This window comes from Leguminivora glycinivorella, chromosome 5 (genome assembly GCF_023078275.1).
Source record: "Leguminivora glycinivorella isolate SPB_JAAS2020 chromosome 5, LegGlyc_1.1, whole genome shotgun sequence".
NCBI lineage: Eukaryota > Metazoa > Arthropoda > Insecta > Lepidoptera > Tortricidae > Leguminivora > Leguminivora glycinivorella.
The window spans coordinates 8,831,793-8,853,994 of NC_062975.1; the positions used below are offsets into that span (position 1 = coordinate 8,831,793).

Below are 22,202 nucleotides of genomic sequence, written 5' to 3' on the forward strand. Positions count from 1 at the left end.
GATACATCCAATACGCCAATTGTAACAATTTTGCCCTACAATGCATCTATATTACGACAAGTGGGGTTTACCTTTAAGTAATAAATTTATCGTTTCCTCAGCAAATGTTTTGCTTACACATAATTCATAAACACGTAAGTGTAGCTAAAATAGTATTTATGTATTAATTTATTATCAATAAAAATTCACAAACATACGCAGTGTTACTCATTATTATAAGCAAATTATTTCCCGCTAAATATATTTACACATTGCACGCTATTGAAAATTTATTAATAATGTCAATAAAAATAGTAGTATGCACCTACAAATTCTTGACGCGTCCCGACTTCAGAACGGCGGTGAGTCTAATAATTTGTTGTTTACGTTACATTTCCTTTTAGTATTCAGATTAACCAACATCCATTAATTGAGCGGCTGTGCACCGCACGACGAAAGTTATCACGCGCGAACTTTTGGTCCTAGATTCTACAAACGTAAAACACAGTCCGCCTAGAAACGAATCGTCCCGTGCGCAGCCGCCGCTACCCTTCAAGACAGATTTGTTACTTAGGCTATGTCTAATTAGCTACTTACATATAAACCATAAAAGAGTAATGGGTATGGATTGAGCCAATTATAATGTAGCAAAATGCATCATAGGATTATTTTAAGCAAGTAACATCGCCAAACATGTAATATAACACCCTGAAAACAAAATTCTATTCAAGGCCAGTTATCTCTGTAGTGTATTGTTCATTATGTACAAAACTTCGATAACCCTGCTGCGATGTAAGGTTATACTGAATAATATAACCATGTTTTCTAATTACAATCCATTACACCTTTACTCTTTTCAACACAATCTTTTGCTAACACAATTTTCTATACCACATTCACATCCAATAAATCACAAGTCCTGTTTGCACGTTACTATTCTTAACATATCGTATAACTTCAAATTTCATCAACTCGATGTGTCCGTATCATAAAAGTTTTAACATTGTCGTTGATGTGGTCGCCAGTAACAAGCATCGACATAGGCAAAGGTCCTTAGAAATATTTGACCTTTTTGACACTAGATTACAAAAATGTGTCTACTGTTCTCCATTCCGAAGTAGACGTATCGCTACTACATACATTGTCAAGTTTTAAAAATTGAATGAGTTTTCGTATATGTGTAAGATACTGGAGAATAACTTTTATCTAATGGGGAGCAAAGAAGACATATTTTATAGTATTCAGACATTTTTAGTAATCAGAACTTTTATGACACTCGTCCCTACCGTAACGTGTTTAAATGCATTGGACTAGGAGTGTTTTTTTCCGTAACAAACCATGATCTTGAAGACATGAGATCTACCGTTATCAACACAACCTTAATATAATTTTGCACCTCAATTCAATCACTTAAAATAGTTAAAAATACTACTGGAAAAGTCTATAGCAAACTTTTAATCAGTTCTGTAAAAGCACTTTCATGTAAGTATTTTCTATTGCCTGGAAGACTTGATGTTGAAACTAGTTGCTGTTATTTATTACGATTACAGAGATTAGAATGAAAATGCCAACATAATAGAGTTGTGTGATCAAATACGCCATAAATAACAGAACCTAGGCACAACAGCACGGCTAGCCGGCAATGGCATCAGCCCATTTCTAGGACAGATGCTGCCGACTAGAAGATTTTACTGAGCACACCCTACCTATTTCATAAGATATCGCCTGGAATGACCTATAGATAGCTTATTGACATGATTAGCCGGCGTATTTATTGACAAACTTATTGTTTTGCTCATACGAGAAACACTTAACAAAGAACAAACACAATAACGTCACATACTTAATAGTCTTAATTAATAATGGAGGTATTGTATAAAAATGAGTCATTTCTGGACCCGACCAAGTTAGGAATTGGGATAAGTAAGATCCCGGGTTAAGAGCGCTATGACAAAAAAAGGCGATATATTGTAAAATGCACAATATTTATCGACAAAATTGTACACTTTACTCATACTAAAAGACAGTGAAAGTACTTGTTTCAGTTAGAACATCTTATTAACTGTCGGTTAATTAAAAAACATATGGAAAAAAAAGCTTTTTCAATTAGTAATGATTGTTTTCCTGATGCTCGTTTAGGAAAAACCGCGTGAAGCACAGAATTCGGAGCTCTTATTATCAACAATTTGATAAGCTCACTCTCATAAATGAGGTAAATTTAAGTTCCAAATATCTTGTACTTAAGGCCCATTAAACAATATTTATCATTTAATCCTTTGAAATTGAGAAATTGAAAGTAAAACGAACTCAATTTTGTCTTGAAAATACATAGAAACAAGTGATCATTTCTCCGAAAATCTACATGTTATCGAAGTTATTTTAGTATATAAATAATCTGTACAATCTGCTTAAATTGCTGTTATCCATTTGTCGTTATAATATTATATAATGATTTTTTGCCAATTTTTTGAAAATTAGCCTTCCTGTCGCTATTTGACCGGCGACGGACGCCTGCGATTTCAGTGCCGCGCCGGAGCTCGTATAGGTGAGACGTATGTCACTTCGCTCTCCGAGTTCTGATCGCAAACGTCGAGAATATTTATCGTTGTGTGGGTCGGACGCCTTGTTTATACACGGGCTATCCTCGCATTGTGTGTGTGTAAACAGCGACCAACGAATTTGATCCTAGATCCGTAAATATTTGCTTTTGTAATATTTTGTTATGTTTGAATATTAAAGTATTACAACGTTATGATGATAAATATGTAAAAATTACAATACGGTCAAGATGATAAGACATATCAAGATGGTACTCGGGATCTGATGATGGAGCCAGAAGGTGGTCACCAGTACCAGTGAACCATGTAAGTAAACGACTTCGTGTTTAGGCTCGTTGGGTTCGTCTCAACAAGACCTTTGACAAGAGGTGGTACTCAGGGTCTGATGATGGAGCCAGATGGTGGTCACCAGTACCAATGAACCATATAACTAAACCCAGAGATGGGGAAATCGTAATCGATTCCGGATTACACGATTACTTGATTTTACTTTGTAATCCACTACTGGGTGTCAGATTACTTGTAATGTAATCAAGTGAAACGGTAAATTACCATTACATGTAAAGGAATCACTAATCATCTATACAATAATTACTATTACCAATAATTCGGAATCATAGTCGATTCAAAATAACTGAAATTATTGACTTGATTACTTTCAGATTACAAATATGTAGTACCTCAGATTGCTGACTGTCACTTTGACACAAAAGTCATCATGGGTGTCGTAAAATAGGTTTTAGGGGTGCTGATTCCAAAATTAATGACCAATGTGGAATCTGACATTGCTGACTGTCACTTTGACACAAAAGTCGTCATGGGTGTCGTAAAATAGGTTTTAGGGGGTGCTGATTCCAAAATTAATGACCAATGTTCAATCTGACGTTGCTGACTGTCACTCTGACACAAAAGTCGTCATGGGTGTCGTAGAATAGGTTTTAGGGTGTGCTGATTCCAAAATTAATGACCAATTTGGAATCTGACATTGCTGACTGTCACTTTGACACAAAAGTCGTCATGGGTGTCGTAAAATAGGTTTTAGGGGTGCTGATTCCAAAATTAATGACCAATGTGGAATCTGACATTGCTGACTGTCACTTTGACACAAAAGTCGTCATGGGTGTCGTAAAATAGGTTTTAGGGGTGCTGATTCCAAAATTAATGACCAATGTGGAATCTGACATTGCTGACTGTCACTTTGACACAAAAGTCGTCATGGGTGTCGTAAAATAGGTTTTAGGGGTGCTGATATCAAAATTAATGACCAATGTTCAATCTGACGTTGCTGACTGTCACTCTGACACAAAAGTCGTCATGGGTGTCGTAAAATAGGTTTTAGGGGGTGCTGATTCCAAAATTAATGACCAATTTGGAATCTGACATTGCTGACTGTCACTTTGACACAAAAGTCGTCATGGGTGTCGTAAAATAGGTTTTAGGGGGTGCTGATTCCAAAATTAATGACCAATGTGGAATCTGACATTGCTGACTGTCACTTTGACACAAAAGTTGTCATGGGTGTCGTAAAATAGGTTTTCATGGGTACTGATCTCAATATTAATGATCAATTTGGAATCTGATATTGCTGACTGTCACTTTGACATAAAAGTCGTTATGGGTGTTGTCAAATAGGTTTCCAGGGGTACTGTGCAATGTCAGGTTCCAAATCGGTCATGACTTTTTAAATCATTTCATTAATTTTGGAATCAGTACCCCTAAAACTATTTGACTACACCCATGATTCCTTTTGTGTCAAAATGACAATTAGCACTGTGAGATTCCAAAATAGTTATTAATTTTGGAATCAGCACCCCCGGAAACCTTTTTGACGACACCTATGACGACTTTTGTGTCAAAGTGACAGTCAGCAATGTCAAGATTCCAAATCGGTCATTAATTTTCAAATCAGCACCTCCGGAAACCTATTTGACGACACCCATGACGACTTTTGTGTCAAAGTGACAGTCAGCAATGTTAGATTCCACATTGGTCATTATTTTTGGAATCAGCACTCCCTAAAACCTATTTTACGACACCCATGATGACTTTTGTGTCAAAGTGGCAGTCGGCAATGTTAGATTCCATATTGGTCATTAATTTTGGAATCAGCACCCCCTAAAACCAATTTTACGACACCCATGACGACTTTTGTGTCAAAGTGACAGTCAGCAATGTCAGATTCCACATTGTTCATTAATTTTGGAATCAGCACCCCTGCAAACCTATTTGACGACATCCATGACGACTTTTGTGTCAAAGTGACAGTCAGCAATGTCAGATTTCACATTGGTCATTAATTTTGGAATCAGCACCCCTAAAACCTATTTTACGACACCCATGACGACTTTTGTGTCAAAGTGACAGTCAGCAATGACAGATTCCAAATCGGTCATTAATTTTTAAATCAGCACACCCGAAAACCTATACTCGTGGTATATGCACTTGAAATGTGAAAGTGAAAATGCTAGAATGACATGTAAACCAAAAACAATTTGAGTGACATAAAGAAGTAAAGTAATAAGCCTGGAATCGAAGTAAAGTGGGATTCAAAATACTTAAGTACTTGATTACCGAGGAATCCATATTACAGGAATCTATATTATACCGATTCCAAAGGAATGGATTACAGAGGTAATCATAATACAGCATTACAGTAATTTTCATATAACAAAAGCAAATATTTGGGATGGGATCTACTTTTATAATTAATTTTTTAAATAAATTTTAACATAATTGATATTATTTTGCGCTACATTCTAGTATTTTCGTACAAAATAATGTTTATTAGAAATCAAAAGTTTATATCGAGATAGTAGATTGTGGTTGTTATCAAAATTCCATAGAAAGGATCAAGATTGTTTTGTCCATTATCGTAGTGCGAGCGAGTGATAAGACGTGCTAGAAAGGGTCGGCATATTGGGCTCGCGCGGCGGGTAAAATACCTAATTTCGCCCGACGCCGAAATGTTATAACGCTCTTAAAGGCTCAGAGAAGAGTCATTTCTTTTGGTAAAAACCTTCCATCATCGCTCGTCTAATATTTGCCTTTACAACAAAACAATAATGTTGTGCCGAAAAACAGCCATAACAAGACAAATGCAGACATTGTTTGCGTAGCTTCTGTACCAATACCAACTGGTATAGAAGTTCATTGCTCTAATATTGGTCGAGTACAGTTACACACAAATACTGACTCATACAAACACAAGTCATAGTTACTGAACCACGTTTGCATTTTCCGTGACACGACCTTAGCATCTAATTGCATGTTGTCAAGACCGTAGAGTTGCGTGATTGGAGGTTACAAATAAAACTGTATAGTGCCACATAGTTGTTCCAGTACCAGTATATAGATAGACATAACACAACTTACTATTGTCAAAGGTCAATACGGGTAAGTGAGGCTGGCATACATTAGGGCCTGTTTACACAAGATTACTTGATTAGCATTTATCGCGAGTTGTAATAGAAAGTGTGTGAACTCGCAATGAACACTGGTCAATGTGTAAACAGGCCTCAGAGATACAGTACGAACATGTCATGTCGAGTCTATAAGTCGTGCGATGTCCCTAGATATAACAAGCGAAATTACTTGACTTGTAGCCGACACGCTTTACTTATTCCGTGGAACAATATTTGGCACTATATTGCTTAACAGACTAGAGCTGCCAGTGTCAACTGTCTTATGTAAAGTAGAACATAAATGTAATAGCGGTGGGAACTTACTTAATACCCGCTATGGTGCGCGTGTGCGCTACTGTATCGAGACTTTAGTCGATCAACGGATCTAGAGTTCTTGTCAATGGTGCTCAATTCATTACGAGCAAATTGGTAAAGAACTGTAGAAGTCGTCGCAGATGGAATGAATTATTCGCTTACACTATTATTCATTAATTTATCTTATCTACTTGGTGTACTTATATTTAGTAAGTCCTAATGCTGTACTCGAACTTCCAGTTCCCTTTTATAAGTTAAAGAGAAGAGGCGAGTTACATAAAAAAACATTAGTACGAATTTTATCAATAGTTGCAATACGTAACGGAATCTTTCAGTAAACGTATAAAAGTGTCAATACAGTAGCAGAAACGTTTTTGTACTCACGATGCGGCCGCGACACGGCCCCTTAAAAACTACTATGGGAACATTTCATACTCGTATCGCCTACGTTTGAACACTAGTATTTATTTCATAGAACCATTAATAAACTTTCACGGACCTCACTAGCGAACGCCAGAGCGGCGCGTGAGCTTCGGTTTCCCCTTAAACTAAACTAATATACAGTGTAAGATATGTAACAAGTGTCCGCTCGCGAGGCGGAGTCTCACTACGGGCATACTTTTTACGTGCCAAAAACGGGCACCACACGCTCGACTTAATTATTAGAATTCGAATTTGACATTATTTAAATTTTAATGGAACAGAACGATCACTGGTTGGCCTACGCTAAACTACCTACCGCCTACGTTACCACGAGTCACCGACAGTGTCAACACTGGCACGCTATCGTCCACTTAACTTGTTATGCGTCTCGCTCGTACTGACGTATGTGCGAGTGTTGACAACGTCAGTGCGTGGTGGTAAGGGTACTCGCCCCTGCAGACACATGTGTGTGTGTGTGTGTGTCTAGATGAGCGCGACGCGGTTGACGAGCGGCGTTTTCCGCCGGCTGGTGTGCGCCTGCGCGGCGACGGGCTGGTAGATGAAGCTGGTCTTCGCCCTCTTCGCGGAATGAACTGAAACAATTGTGTATCGTTAAGGCTCCAGTACACAATGGCCCATGCTGGCCCACTACAGGCCATCGCCATTGTGTACAGGGGGTAATGGTATAAGATGGCGGACAATTGTCAATCGTGGTGCGCAATCGGGGAGTTGTCGGTTTTTTGGGCACACTTCAAAGGAATCGTGGCGTAGCGTGGCCTGTGGTGTTCACACAATCGGCCATTGTTTAGTTTGTCACCGACCGCCTGACCGGGATAGTGCACTTTTTTGTTGCTAGAACTAGAATTTTTGATCGCTCAAAATATCAGTATCGTGGAGCAATGAAGAAACTTTTAAGTTTATTGATTTATATCAATCTGAGCCTGTAATACTTGTAAACAGTATATAAATAAATTGCCGCAGCCGTAATTACTTCTATGTCCATCGCAAGTGGTTTGCCAGCCAGCAATGAGACATGCGCCACTGTGTGAACACCAAGTGATTGTGGCCTACAATTGTGCATTGCAAAGCGTGGCCCATCACAGGCCATTGTGTACTGGAACCTTTAGGTTACATCTCTCGAGCGACAGAACGAGGTTGGGAGTGAATGAATTATTGTACTACTACTATTACAGATTATTGTACTTTTAGTGGGCGGGCCTCTTTATCCAACAGTGGGTCAAATATGAGCTTAGGTTATGTGTTTTTAGGGTTTCGTAGTCAACTATAGTTTAGCCATGTCTGTCTGTCCGTCCGTCCGTCCGTCCGCGGATAATCTCAGTAACCGTTAGCACTAGAAAGCTGAAATTTGGTACCAATATGTATATCAATCATGCCAACAAAGTGCAAAAATAAAAAATGGAAAAAAATGTTTTATTAGGGTACTCCCCCTACATGTAAAGTGGGGGCTGTTTTTTTTATTCCAACCCAACGTGTGATATATTGTTGGATAGGTATTTAAAAATGAATAAGGGTTTACTAAGATCATTTTTTGATATTATTAATATTTTCGGAAATAATCACTCCTAAAGGAAAAAAAGTGCGTCCCCCCTCCTTTTGAACCATATATTTAAAAAATATGAAAAACTTTACAAAAATAGAACTTTATAAAGACTTTCTAGGAAAATTGTTTTGAACTTGATAGGTTCAGTAGTTTTTGAGAAAAATACGGAAAACTACGGAACCCTACACTGAGCGTGGCCCGACACGCTCTTGGCCGGTTTTTTTTAGCATTAAGTTGTCATTGCAAAGAAACCATCATTTCTTGTGAAATAATGACAGTAGTTGTTGAATACTGTGAAACCATATTATACCATATTGTGAAATAATGACAGTAGTTGTTGAATACTTACTCGTATAATTTTCTGTGACTGATAGGTCCAACTTCATGGGTTTTGTTACATCAATATCGATTTCTTCATAGGATTGATCTAACACCTGGAAACCAAAGAAAAAAAAGTTAATTACTATACATCACCATCAGAATGGTTTATAGCAATTTAATACCACCACGTGTCCGTGCAATCTGCGGAACTACTCATAGCTCTTGAAAACTTGTATAGATGTAGATTAGGATAACTTAGGTTGTGTTTAGCTAGTGACATGATTTTAGAACACATATCCACTAGGATTTACTGTTGTATTGTATTGGAATCTTCAGTTCCTAATAGACCCGTGCGTAGTGTCGCTAATTTGTTTTTATTTTATTTCCAGGATATACCTTCAGCGCCACGCGTAGGGACGACGGTGGCAACGTCGAACCGGTCATCGATAGGAACGAATTTGTCTGATGGGTCTCGCTACAACTTTATACGAGGAACGTACGGCGCTGCCAGCGCCGTCAGATGAAGTCATGTAGGTTCGTGGGGATGCGACCGACACCTGCACCGGCCATCGGACGGATCTGAACGGCCGGGGCGAGCAAAATTATCTGAACACGCCTCGACAATAGAGACGTGTTCAGATAGTTGTGAGGTGTGAGTGTACAGGCCTCTGTATGGCGCGGCGGACTGACCTCGATGTCGCTGAGCTCGTCGTCGGGGTCCTGGTAGGAGGCGTGGTGCAGCAGGCGGTAGGTGCCGCCCACCATGCCCGTGCCCGCCACCGCCTCCACCTCCAGCTCACCCTCCGACACCTCCTGCATCACATATACAAACTTAATGAAGGGAACGACGATTGATTACAGCGTTCACATTAACCGAACGATATCATGTAGGACAGTCGAGTGCAAAAATATGTATCGAAAAAATCGTCTCACAAATATGGTACTACGCTCTTATTACATCGGACTAGGATGCTATGGGACGAATTAAATGAGACATATTTTTGAGTAAGATGTGTACACCCATATATTTACACTTGACTGGACAGATATCCTATACATTAACGAGCACCATCTTTGATATCCTTCCCACATCTGATGTCGGTAGCTGCTTATGCTGAAAAACTGTTAGACAGACACTTCTAGGATTAGCAGCATGGAATTAGACTATAAGCGCTGTTGTCAATTTCCTTGAAAAATAATGACAATTATAGCAAATACCGATGTAAATAATAGTAGTCTCGTTCTCGGTCAGTTACAATAAACCGGATGAAACATTACTGGCAAATTACGCAAATATCAAGCTGCTCCATAATAATATGTAGTTCCTGACGATTTAAGGTCACCCGTCATTGCACCTGCTCGACTCCTATTCGGTTTACAATTTTGCACACCTGCCCCTACCTTATCAATTCAAGGTCACGCGTGAACTATACACAAAACCTAGTTAAATACAAAGTTTACTTTCGAAATTGGAACGTAACGTCACTAACTTTATGACCTAAATTAGTAGGGTTCCGTACCAAAAAGGAACCCTATTTGGTGCCAAACTGAGATTGTCCATCCCAAAGTTAACCCAGAAACATTACACAATATTTTTTTGTTAGACGTAGAAAATAGTAAGATCAAGCGTAGTCGTCTTCTGCAATTTCTGCCAACGCCGCTGTACTCTATCCCGCCCTAGCGCTTCAGAGTTAAAACGCACCTATTCGATGATTTATTTCTCGTCAACCTCTGCTTTGATCTCGATGTCCGTCGCCTTGTGCCGCGCCGCTGGATTTCATCTCTCTCCGTTCTAGCGTCTCTAACAGAGACAAAAACACACCTGCTCAATGATTTCTTCCTCGTCGACCTCCGTCTTGATCTCAGGGTCGATCTCGACGTCCGCGTCGAGCTCCGCGTCAGGATCCACGTCTGCGTCGTCGTCTTCTGCGTCTCCTGCCGCGCCGCTGTATTTCATCTCGCCCCGTTCTAGCGCTTCTAAGCTTTCTGGAATGTTAGATCAAACATCAGCAATGGCTTTTAATGCAACAATGTTTTGGCAACAACTTAGTTAAGTCTAGTAACTGATCCAAATTAGTAAGTGAACGAGACCGTGAAGGGTCACATGACAGTTGTAAAAACGTTTAAAACAAATGGAATTTGTACCAACCTGGATAAACCATCGCCTTTTTGATAGCCTGAGGATCTTTCCGTGACCACTTTTGAACTTCTTCATCCATTTTCCCCACTTTTGAAGGATTCATGGCCCATAAGCAACCTTTTCTTTGACTGCCATTCGTCGAAGGCTTCTCAATTTTCTCAAAGCATTTATTTAAACTAAGATTGTGACGTACTGAATTTTTCCAGCCATTTGGCGCCGTTTTGAAGTATGGGAAATGTTGACTGAAAGAAACAAAAAGTCATTAGTACTCATAAACCGCTTTACGATATGTTTAGTAAAATTTTCTAATGTGCATAATTCCGGAACTTACCACATGAAGTTATAAATTTCGGACACCGGTAAACTACCGGTCCTGGAGTTTTTGAGCGCCATCGCGATCAGACAAGAGTAAGAATACGCGGGCTTGGGGAACTCTCCCGCCCCGGCTGTGTGCTTGTTTGTAGTTGTGTTTACAAACTTCGCTTGGCTCGCGTCCACTGTAAACGCGCCATTAACCGACGTTTTAATTATTTGCCTATTATTATTCAACGACGAGTTGTCAATTAGTATTGTCGCTTGACTCTTGTTACTATTTGCTAAAATTGTCCTAGATTGCTGTGCGTCTAATATATGAATATTGCCGGAAATAATTGTTTTAGTTCCTAATTGTTGTGTTACTTTTTGGCTTGCGTTCAGAATTGAACAGTTTTTATTATTGACTTTTATTAGTTCCTGTGCTGCCTTTATCCTGACGGTCTGAGTGGGTGTTGTCGTGGTGGTCGTCTTTAGTTTGCTGGTGTCCAAGTCCTTCAATAGATCTTTCACTACATGCTTGTCCTGTTTTCGCACATAGATGACCATTTGTGTGGCTTCTTCCAGGGGTTTCTTGACAGCGGGCTCTTCTGGCTCCACCTTAGGCACCTTAATTGTGTTCGGTGAGAAAGTAAGATGGCTCTTCTCCTCTTTAGGACTAGGTGCCGAAATATCGCTATTAGAATCATTGCTGGCAGCTGACGTTAGCAATATATTTGACGCCTCTTCCTTCACGATGCTCTTTACCGGTGTTTCAGCAAATGTGGACGGCATAACAGAATTTGGATTCACCATTACGGCGTTTGCTTCGGAACCGTATAGGTCTAAATTGTGAACAAAACTAGACGAATTGTTGAGCCATATTGCAGAATTATCTGTATCCATATCTAATAGGGGAGGGAGTTCGGAGAAATTTAGTCCCAGTGAATCCTGTAAAATAAAACCATTTTTTAATTTCTGAATATAGAATAATCATTCAGGACGTACGTTTGGTATAGGTATGTGTATTCTTCTAACCGGAAAATCCGTTATACTGCTTAGATCTGTGGCCATCTCGTTCTTGATGTCCATGTCCAGCATATCCTGGAGTGAATCGGTGATGTATAAGTCCATTTCTGAGCACCCCTGAAACAAGAATGAGATGAAATCTAAGTAGGTATTATCTGTTATAATAAATTTACAAGAAATGCAGCTAATATAATATGGAACCTAAAATATCCTTGACTTTAAAGTAGAATTTGCCTCTTATTAGTTCTGATATTGGCAAAAATATAAAAATAATGATGACATAAATGAAAAAATACTTCTTTTAATTTTATATTTCCATAAAATAATAAACAAAATTCGGAACGGTTTCATAATTCATTACAAATATTACATTTATTAGAGAGAACATCCATTGAAAGCACATTTTCGCGCCATTTTGTGTAGCGCAGATGGCGGGCGGGCTCGTGCAGTGGAACGGGACGGGAAGGACAGCACAATGAAACCACTACGCAAGTAGTAGTGAAACCTGTTCTGCCTTGTGGTATGCGATACAATAACCATAGTGTGGCGAAAATGAAAACCGTAATTCGCATACATTTTATGCAGTAACCCACTAGCTGTTAATTGTTATTTTGTTAGACTGGCATCTTGGTCCTTTTATTGAATTGTTAAAAGTTCTAAATTGAGAGATTCTATATGGTAACTTTAAATTACACTACCAGTGCATTAGCTACTTGAAAGAAAATAAGAAGGCTGTCAGACATTTTAGATCAATTCGTCTAGTAACATTCCGTGTGCTTGTTTTTTTTTCATAGACCTATACCAACCCATGGCTCGTTGTCGGCGGGGACCGGACTGGATCGGGCGAGCGGGCGGCATGCATAAAAAACGTTCCGAAGGCTTCCAAGATTTGGGACGATGCTTTTTGTAGAACTTTTACTCGCCGTACACGGGCCGTGACTATAAATAAACTCGTTCGGCGTACGGCGGACCGCGGCCCATTACGTTATTATTAATCATAATCAACTTTCATCTTCCGGTAACATTAGGTAACAGATAATATGCAAACCAGTAATTGTAAACTTTGTACCAATATCTATGTCGTCTTCAGTAACTCAGTTATTTATTTATTTAAAGGACCGAACAAGAATAATTTCTTCATCTTCAAAAATGTTTTCATGTTCTTATTAACGTATGTTTATCAGTTCAAACCGTCAAGATATGAAAAATCATAGCACCGAAGCAAGAGTGCAATGACAGATAAGAACAATTTACGATTTCTTTATCAATTACCAGTTTTCGATGTTTACCAACAAAAATTAAGAATGGATTCGTTTATCTATACCACATTGGATTTTAGGATTTTACTATTATCAATGTAAACTATCACCACGCACATCTACACGCGTGAAATCCAGTATAAATATAAATAATTAGCGCAAACATTTTCCCGTGGCTTGATAAATTGGTTTAAAAACTAGTGCGAAAGAGAGGGCTTGAAGTAGGGTGGAAGAAAGAGATGACAGCAGCGGATTGGACGAGGGTGAACCGACCCCTAACGACAGCAGCCGGCGAGCCGCGCTCAGTGAAGTTCACACAGTTCCCACAGATTACACTAACAATTAAAAATGTTAATTAAAGCAAAAACTACCTTTACGTGTGTATTCTTTAAAATCATCTCTAATAGACTAAACAAGTAAATTATTATTCATAGTGACATGTCTACATGTCTAGCCGGCGATATGTCGTTTTGTTCTTCGTCTGTGATTATTCAGTTGTAATATTTCACAAGTCGAACAAAAGTCTATGCGTTTTTTCGTAGTAACTCGTGGCTCACAGGGCCATGAACTCGGTCTTTATTACCTCTAGAGTTCATCTTGCTCACGTGAGATTACCTATTTCAAGCACTATAATCGAATCAGGAAGTTTTTTTATGGCCTTTTTACATTCATGAAATGTACTTGAAGTAAGGTTACTTAGGGTACCTTGGTTCATATTTTGGACTTTGGATTTATTTAATTTTAAAACTTACAGCGCCTAGTTAACAAATATAATTATTATATTTGTTACCTATTCTGTAAGTCAATTTCCAAAAAATATATAAATGAATAGAGCTTTTCAGTCACCAGAAACCTTACTCTTTCGATTTTCCCTACGTTTGTTAGGGTTGTCGATAGCTCACTATTTTCAATTCAATCCAAAATTGCGGACAAAGATTAGACAGAAAGAGTCGCTAACATTGTTTGCAGTGAAAATGGCTAGATTTTCAGAAGCATGGGGTACCGGCACGGCGTACCCTCGTGGGGGCGCCGCAAGGGGCCCGCGCCGGCAAAGCCGTGTCCTCGAACCTGACCGCGCGCGGTCGCCTTGAACTCGGAGCGGCCGCCTCAGCCGCCGCACAGAGCACTCGGAAAAATCGACGACCGAGACAAATATCATCCGAACTCGTGCACGGAAATTTTACTCGTTAGAAATTAAGAGCGAGATTCACAGGCGTTAGACAAGTCATTTGTAGGTCTTGTCTAGTGATTAAACAGTAAATGCTAGTAGGTAGAGCTAGGTAGTAATTAAATAATTCATATTTATTGCAAATTTTTTATCTTGATAAATATTCTTCATTAGTCTAAATCATTACTAGTTAAAAACAATTTTAATGAATAAGTCGAACTTCGAAGATTTAGCGGTGTAAGCAGAGGAAAACATATTTGCTTGCATATCCTTGCGTATCTGAGGGACTACAAAATTTCCATACAACCCGCCCTATGCGCGCGCACTATCAGGGGTTCCGTATTGATTTCATGCGCGGCGCCATCCCCTCGGTCTTCAATTTTCCTTTTCGAAACGAACCGAGGAAAGGAAATATTTATAATAAATTTTCTATATTATTATCGGAAAACCTAAAAAGTTACAAGATACAAAATCAAATACCTATCTACTTGAGCACGTAGGTACCAAAAGGTATTTTTATTCAAGAAACATTGAACGTTCGCGGATTCGCGGCGCTCCACCGATTATGACGACGATGGGGTCAACAGCCTCTCTGTAAATTAGTAACTCGCCGGTCTACTACTTATTGTTGCACGTAGTTCTGCTTCTGACTGAACTCATAACACGTACACGTAAATGTATCTAAATAAACTCATGGAATAAAATAATGTCCATCAGAAACAAAAATAACCTTCATTAGAAATTCATATGCCCTTTCAGGATTAAATTTTATGTTGGACTAAAGTTAATCTTATACTATTAAACGAGCAATTCTTGTATATTTATTTATTTATTTATTTATTTATTTATATATTTATTTATATATACCGACGATCTCGGAAACCGCTCTAACGATTTCGCTGAAATTTGTTTTGTGGGGGTTTTCGGGGGTGAAAAATCGATCTAGCGTAGCCTTAGATCCCGGAAAACGCGAATTTTCGAGTTTTCATGAGTTTTTCTTTCGCATTTGTAAACGTAAAATATGGTCCTTAATTTCGCCGCGCGCATCGATTCCGCTTAGCTCAGTCGCACGAGGTCGGTCTAATGTACGCAGATAGATCGTAGGTGTCAGGGTTTCGAATCCCGGCCAGAAATTAAGTTTTTGTTTTTTGTCTTTTTTTTTTGTTTTTGTATTTATAAGAGTTTTTTTTTATCTAAAGACGTGATATATTAAAATAGAACCGAGCGAAGCTCGGTCGCCCAGATATTTATTATTTAAGTTGGAACATTTCGAGATAGGTAACATTAGTTAGTATTAGGAAAAAGATTGACTAACAGTTATAAGCACTTACATAATATTCGTTCCTGCTGAATTGCTGATAAGTTGATAACTCATTTTTAACCAAAATCATTTAGGTAGTAAACGTTAAATGTAGTGATTTACAGAAGGATTCAGGTAGTATATGGATACTGCAAAATACAAATACAGAATATTGTGATTTTGATTGACTGAAATCGAACCGCGGCGCACTTGTACGTTTAAAATTAAATCTGGGCGCCCTAAATGAATTATTCGATATAGGTACTTGGTGAGTATTGTTACATTGTTAGGTCCTGCAAATCCCAGCGGCTGAGGTGGGAACGTCACCTTGAAAGAATGCCAGATATGAGGACTCCTAAAATTATGATCAGGTTGACGCCACAACAAAAAAATGCCTAGGGCTAAACCTCCGAAAAGATGGCTCGACCGTGTGGAAGAGAACCTAAGCCAGCGTTCCCACTTAAGCGTTGCGTGTCTCGGGGCGCGCAACGGACGTCCGCGCCACGCCACCTGAATGTAATTCAAAAACCGGCCAAGAGCGTGTCGGGCCACGCTCAGTATAGGGTTCCGTAGTTTTCCGTGTTTTTCTCAAAAACTATTGAACCTATCAAGTTCAAAACAATTTTCCTAAAAAGTCTTTATAAAGTTCTACTTCTGTGATTCTTTTCATATTTTTTAAACCTATGGTTCAAAAGTTAGAGGGGGGGGGGACGCACTTTTTTTTCCTTTAGGAGCGATTATTTCCGAAAATATAAATAATATCTAAAAACGATCTTAGTAAACCCTTATTTATTTTTAAATACCTATCTAACAATATATCACACGTTGGGGTTGGTATGAAAAAAAATATCAGCCCCCACTTTACATGTAGGGGGGGTACCCTAATAAAATATTTTTTTCCATTTTTTATTTTTGCACTTTGTTGGCGTGATTGATATACATATTGGTACCAAATTTCAGCTTTCTAGTGCTAACGGTTACTGAGATTATCCGCGGACGGACGGACGGACGGACGGAGGGACAGACAGACATGGCGAAACTATAAGGGTTCCTAGTTGACTACGGAACCCTAAAAACGTCTCCTCAGTACATTTTGTATAGGAAGGACGTAAGACGCGCCCCAGGTGGCGTGGCGGCGGCGTGGCGCGTCTTACGTCCTTCCTATACAACATGTACTAAGGAGACGTTTTTTGAATTACACTGAAGCGGCGTGGCGCAGACGTCCGTTGCGCGCCCCGAGACACGCGACGCTCTGATGTGGCCGGTCCCGAGGGGAGAAAGAGAAAATATACCAACTGGAGAAGGGTTAGGGAGGAAAATAGTGGAGCAGGCCAAGACTCACAAATAGTTGTAACGCCATCGCAAGAAAAGAGGTGCTTGGTGAGGAGCATTGACTTTACTGCTTCCGGCGCACCAAAACGCTGCGGCTTACAGTTCGGAACTCCTGGTTTAAACAGTCCCGGATGCGGACGTGAAAGAAAACCCTTACTTATATTATAACTCTTTTTACGCTGCCAAAGCAGATGATAAGCCTAGCTTAAATGTAGGTGCCTAGTCGACATTTCTGCACAATATTTATACCGACATTCGAGACAGAGAACCTAGTAATAATTGGAGAGTTTAATTAGACATTTTGGCATTTTTCTACTGAAATTATCAATCACAAAAAGTAGAAGTCTAAATACAGTGAATAGTCGTATGCTGTAGGCGGAAGTATTAAAACACTGGCTTATTTGTTCAAAATGAATATTATAAGAATTGTTATTTTGTGCCGGCGGCCGGCCGGCAGAATCAACAGTTTGGTATATATGCGGTTATGTTTGAGATTCAAAGACTGTATCTTTGCTTTAGGACCAAAGACGAAAGAAATTTTTGAAGTAGGAGCAGAATTTAGAAATGTACATGACATGCGGTAGTAGAGATAGTCTCAAAGAACATTTACAACGGTAGAGGTGATTTCTTATTTTACTCTTCTTACGTTACCAAAAATTCATTGAAGTTATTTAAAAGATAAATTGATTGGCCCGATTCTTTAGGTTTTGCCAGTTTCAAAATTTCATACTTTTGTAAGAGTGAATTAGCATTATGTGTTCATGTTCTAATGAACATAAATAAACATAACTTTCAAGTTGTAAGATTTTTTCTCGTTCGTACGTAACGTACCTACGTACAATTTTATAATTTGTTGTATACTGATAATTTCCAGGTATGTTTGCAGGTAGAAAAGGGACCTAGGTAAAATTCGTTATTTTTCGTACAACAATTGGTAAACGTATTTTTTTTTCGATTAGATATTATCGGCAGGTTAGGACAGTAACAGAAAATATGGGTAAATGTGTAAAATTCAGCTGCGGAGATCATTAGGTGGATATTACTTGATGTTTATTAAATTGAAACTTTGCAGGACGGGTTCAGATTACTCCCTCGCTGTTTATGTGTAGGTAACAGGTATTGTGTGACTGTTTCTGATTACCTATTCATAATAAGTATAAGTTTAAAAATGAATCAATAAAACACCTATATCAAATATATCCGTCTAGTCTAACTGATACAAATTACAGACGAGTTGACCATAATATAATATTAAGAAACTTTGTATCGTAGACCGTAGACATGCCGTCATGGTGCATAGCTTGCATTCTATTCACAATACAAGTCGAAAATGCGCTAATATGTCTTGATCTCCACATTAGTTACATATCTATGCTATATCGAAGGTCAATGTTATACTGGTGGATAGACAATCGGTGCATTTGGCAAGAGTTGAGAATAACACGCCCTGCCCCGTCGTCCCTGCAGTCTCGCTGAGTGCAGTCAAGTCAATAGCCCTATACCGATATAGTATAGCTGTGTGTGTGTGAGCACACACCGACGGGCAGACGGAACACTGCAACCCTCGTGCACCTTCACTACTACATGCGCGCGAACGTTCATTGTTCCACGTTTTGAAATTCTCGAAATCGGCCGTGGGAACAACTGCGTAGGTACAAAATGAATGCAACCGATAGACAGTGATAGGGGTTGTTACCTAACATATTGGTACAATAGGATGATTTAGTGCCTACTCAAGGATCAATTTAAAAAAAATGCCATGCTTATGAATTGAACACATGTACTAATTACACTTCAATGCGTTTAAGTGATCTTATTAGTTATTATTTTACATTTGGTTTTGAGAAAGGTCACTATTAAAAATAATTGTATAAGGACACTATAATTGTAGGTATAATTCACACGAACCAAAGCAATGCACTTGATTTATTAAATTTATGTAACAAGTACCTTAGTGGAATTGACATTTGAATTTTTTGACAGTTTTACTAAATTGTTTATAAGGTAAATTAGAGGAACAGTTTCTTTAAATAAAACATACGCGTAAAATAAAAATTATTTTTCTGCAATATTTATCTACTCTTTGGTCCTCCACATTTTGCCTCTCTTTCTACTTTACTATACAAATTATTATACCGACAGGTTGTATTTATATACAACTACTCATTGACGGCAAATTGGCGCCGTTTTTAACGGATTTAGATTAATTATTAGAAAAATACTCTTCCTTTCATTGGAAAGTGAGGTTAAAAATATTAAATTTGTAGTATGCCGAATTGTTGATAAAACATGAATATTTCAAAATAACAAATCGATTGACAAAGACAAAAATACTATACCACGTGCACGATAGAGGGAGATGAAAAATAATGAAACAAATACCAAAAAGTCCGTTACTATTACTACACATGTCCGTATAAAATACGAAGCGAACCTAGTTGCCATTTTAATATTAATTAAAATAATGGCATTTACTATTAATAGGCGTTAGATTCCACGAAATATACCAACAATTACTGAGTGTGTGTGTGTAGTGAGATGGAGAGATAGAGAACATTTCCCGCCACTTTCGGCGAATACTGTTAACGTAGCAAATGAACCGCTATCTCTTTTATAGATATGATTGGATAATTCTATTTGATATAATATTGTTTTCATTCAATCGTTATAATATCTACAATAGTAAATGACACTAAAAAGAGCGGGACATGCATGTTAACTATGTTACAGTGGACTTGCCCATTATCTGTACGTCTTGTTTTTACAATAACAACAGTAAATACTACTGAAAAATCAAAACACTTTACTCACCGAATATTTCTTTATGTAAATATCCTTATGCTCAATAGCAAAATCCTGAATTTCACACATTTACGTATTTAAATACATAAGATTGACAGATATAACACCACTCACTCCATAAAAACCACAATCTGTTTTATTGCTATGTGAAAAGGTACACAAAGAATGGCTCATTTTCCTATTGGAGGGTTGAGCCCACGTGACCAACTGGCGGCGAACCTCATTGGCTCAACTTGTAATACAGATTGACGTCATCGATCAACAGACATACTAAAAAGAAATTTTAGGGTTTAAGCCATCAGCCCGTTTTTAAGATAATTTCATAAATATTAACTATTATTTATGTAATTTATCACGTTATTATTTTTAACAATATTTTCTTTTTCAGAATACTTACAAATACTTACCACTTATAATGGGTCGTCCATTTTGTGCAACATGGCGGTTTGTTTACACCGGCATGATAAGGCGGGAAGTACTTTAGAGACGTGTGTAAAGCTATACATAATTATAACTATGCACAAATAATTATTACTTTTCAAAGAACATTTTTATTCAAAGATACAATACAACAACTAAAACTTAAAATAAACAAGTCTAAGAGTAAGAGCACATGGGCGATACCATTTTACTTGCTCTCTCGCGCCACCTGCCGGATTTCATAGTGAACTTTTATCCTTATGGCGGGAGATTTGAAGTAATGTTGTCAATAATTTTGCATTTCGATGTCATAAAACAATAAATCAAAGATTACAAACATTAAATAACATAAAAAAATCAATTAAGAAAATTTAATGAATCAATCTAAAAGTTGACTGTAATTTTGAATGTAAGACGACCAACCCACAACAAACCTCCATTCAATTAAAATTCTTAATTCACATTTCAAGTGTTTCATTCAAAATTAAGCCCTAATAAATCAACAGTGAGCGTCAGAATGGCGGGTGTACATCAAGCAATCCTGGTGTGGTATACGTCAGGAGTTAGTGCTAGCAATGTGCCAAATGTGCGCCAAAATTCGAGCAATGTGCTCTTTGAACTCCAGAGATATTTAAGAAATTAATGACACCCGCCATTCTGACGTCAGGTTGGCGGGTGTACTTCCAGTTCTAGCTAATGGCTGCCTACTCAAGAGTGAAAGTACTGCCTGAGGTTAGTGCTCGCAATGTGCTTCCACATGTATGAAACACAAACTAATTCAGAGAACCGTTGAAGAGTAATATGGGATTGAATAAATATATCTATGAGTATCACTTTTTTGTGAAAAGCGCCTGCATGTTAATGCTGCATTGCAGGCAATGAACATTGCTATTTTATTTCAGCAGGCGTTATAGATATATTTATTCAATCCCATATTACTCTTCAACGGCTCTCTGAATTAGTGTGTGTTTCATACATGTGGAAGCACATTGCGAGCACTAACCTTAGGCAGTACTTTCACCCTCGAGTAAGCAGCCATTAGCTAGAACTGGAAGTACACCCGCCAACCTGACGTCAGAATGGCGGGTGTCTTAATTTCTTAAATATCTCTGGAGTTCAAAGAGCACATTGCTCGAATTTTGGCGCACATTTGGCACATTGCTAGCACTAACTCCTGACGTATACCACACCAGGATTGCTTGATGTACACCCGCCATTCTGACGCTCACAATCAACAGACTCAAGATTACTATATTGAATGAGTACTGGTATCAAATCAAGCGGGACAAACGGTTAATTTAATAAAATAATAACTGTTCTCTTAAACTAGATTACATTACATTACAAGCCTATATTGTGTCCCACTGCTGGGCAAAGGCCTCCCCCTTAGATTTCAGATAGGCACACAAATTTTAAAAACAATTTAAAATATAAATACATATGCATTTCACTAATTTCAGCTGACACAGAGGTTGGAATGTACACACATGATAAAAAAAATTGGTTGTCTGTAAAGTCGGTTTACGGACGGTAGTTTAACGTGATAACGTCAAACATTACAGTAGTATAGACAGGGGCGGTCAGAGTATAGCAAAAGGGGCCCGATTCTGGGACTTTTTTCACGTTTTTTTATTTATTTATTTATTTATTAAAAATACACAAAAGTTAACAGTATTTCACCAAAGCACTTATGTGGTAATATAATTATGTACATGTTAAATTGACATAAATAAAAGCAAACACATTTAAAAGTTAAACTATGGTTATTACATTAATCACCTAAGGAGTGTAGAGTCTATGAACCTTAAGAGTTTTCTGTAAAACACACCAACACTATCAGCAAATATGTCAATATCGTCTGTCTCCAACATGATGCGGTTAAGAGCAGCTCGGGCTCGAGCGG

At 38.3% G+C, this 22,202-nt stretch overlaps 1 protein-coding gene across 1 annotated transcript; it reads right to left on the reverse strand.

Moving 5' to 3' along the window:
- Positions 1-5,520: 5,520 nt before the first annotated feature.
- On the reverse strand, positions 5,521-20,796 carry LOC125226329. Its single transcript, XM_048130287.1, has 8 exons — positions 19,889-20,796; positions 12,028-12,135; positions 11,030-11,940; positions 10,708-10,940; positions 10,381-10,544; positions 9,249-9,371; positions 8,587-8,671; positions 5,521-7,269 (listed from the first exon to the last, which is right to left on the reverse strand). Exons 1-8 carry the CDS (start codon positions 19,946-19,948, stop codon positions 7,160-7,162), a joined length of 1,794 nt encoding a protein of 597 aa, XP_047986244.1. The 5' UTR covers positions 19,949-20,796; the 3' UTR covers positions 5,521-7,159.
- Between the last annotated feature and the right edge of the window lie 1,406 nt (positions 20,797-22,202).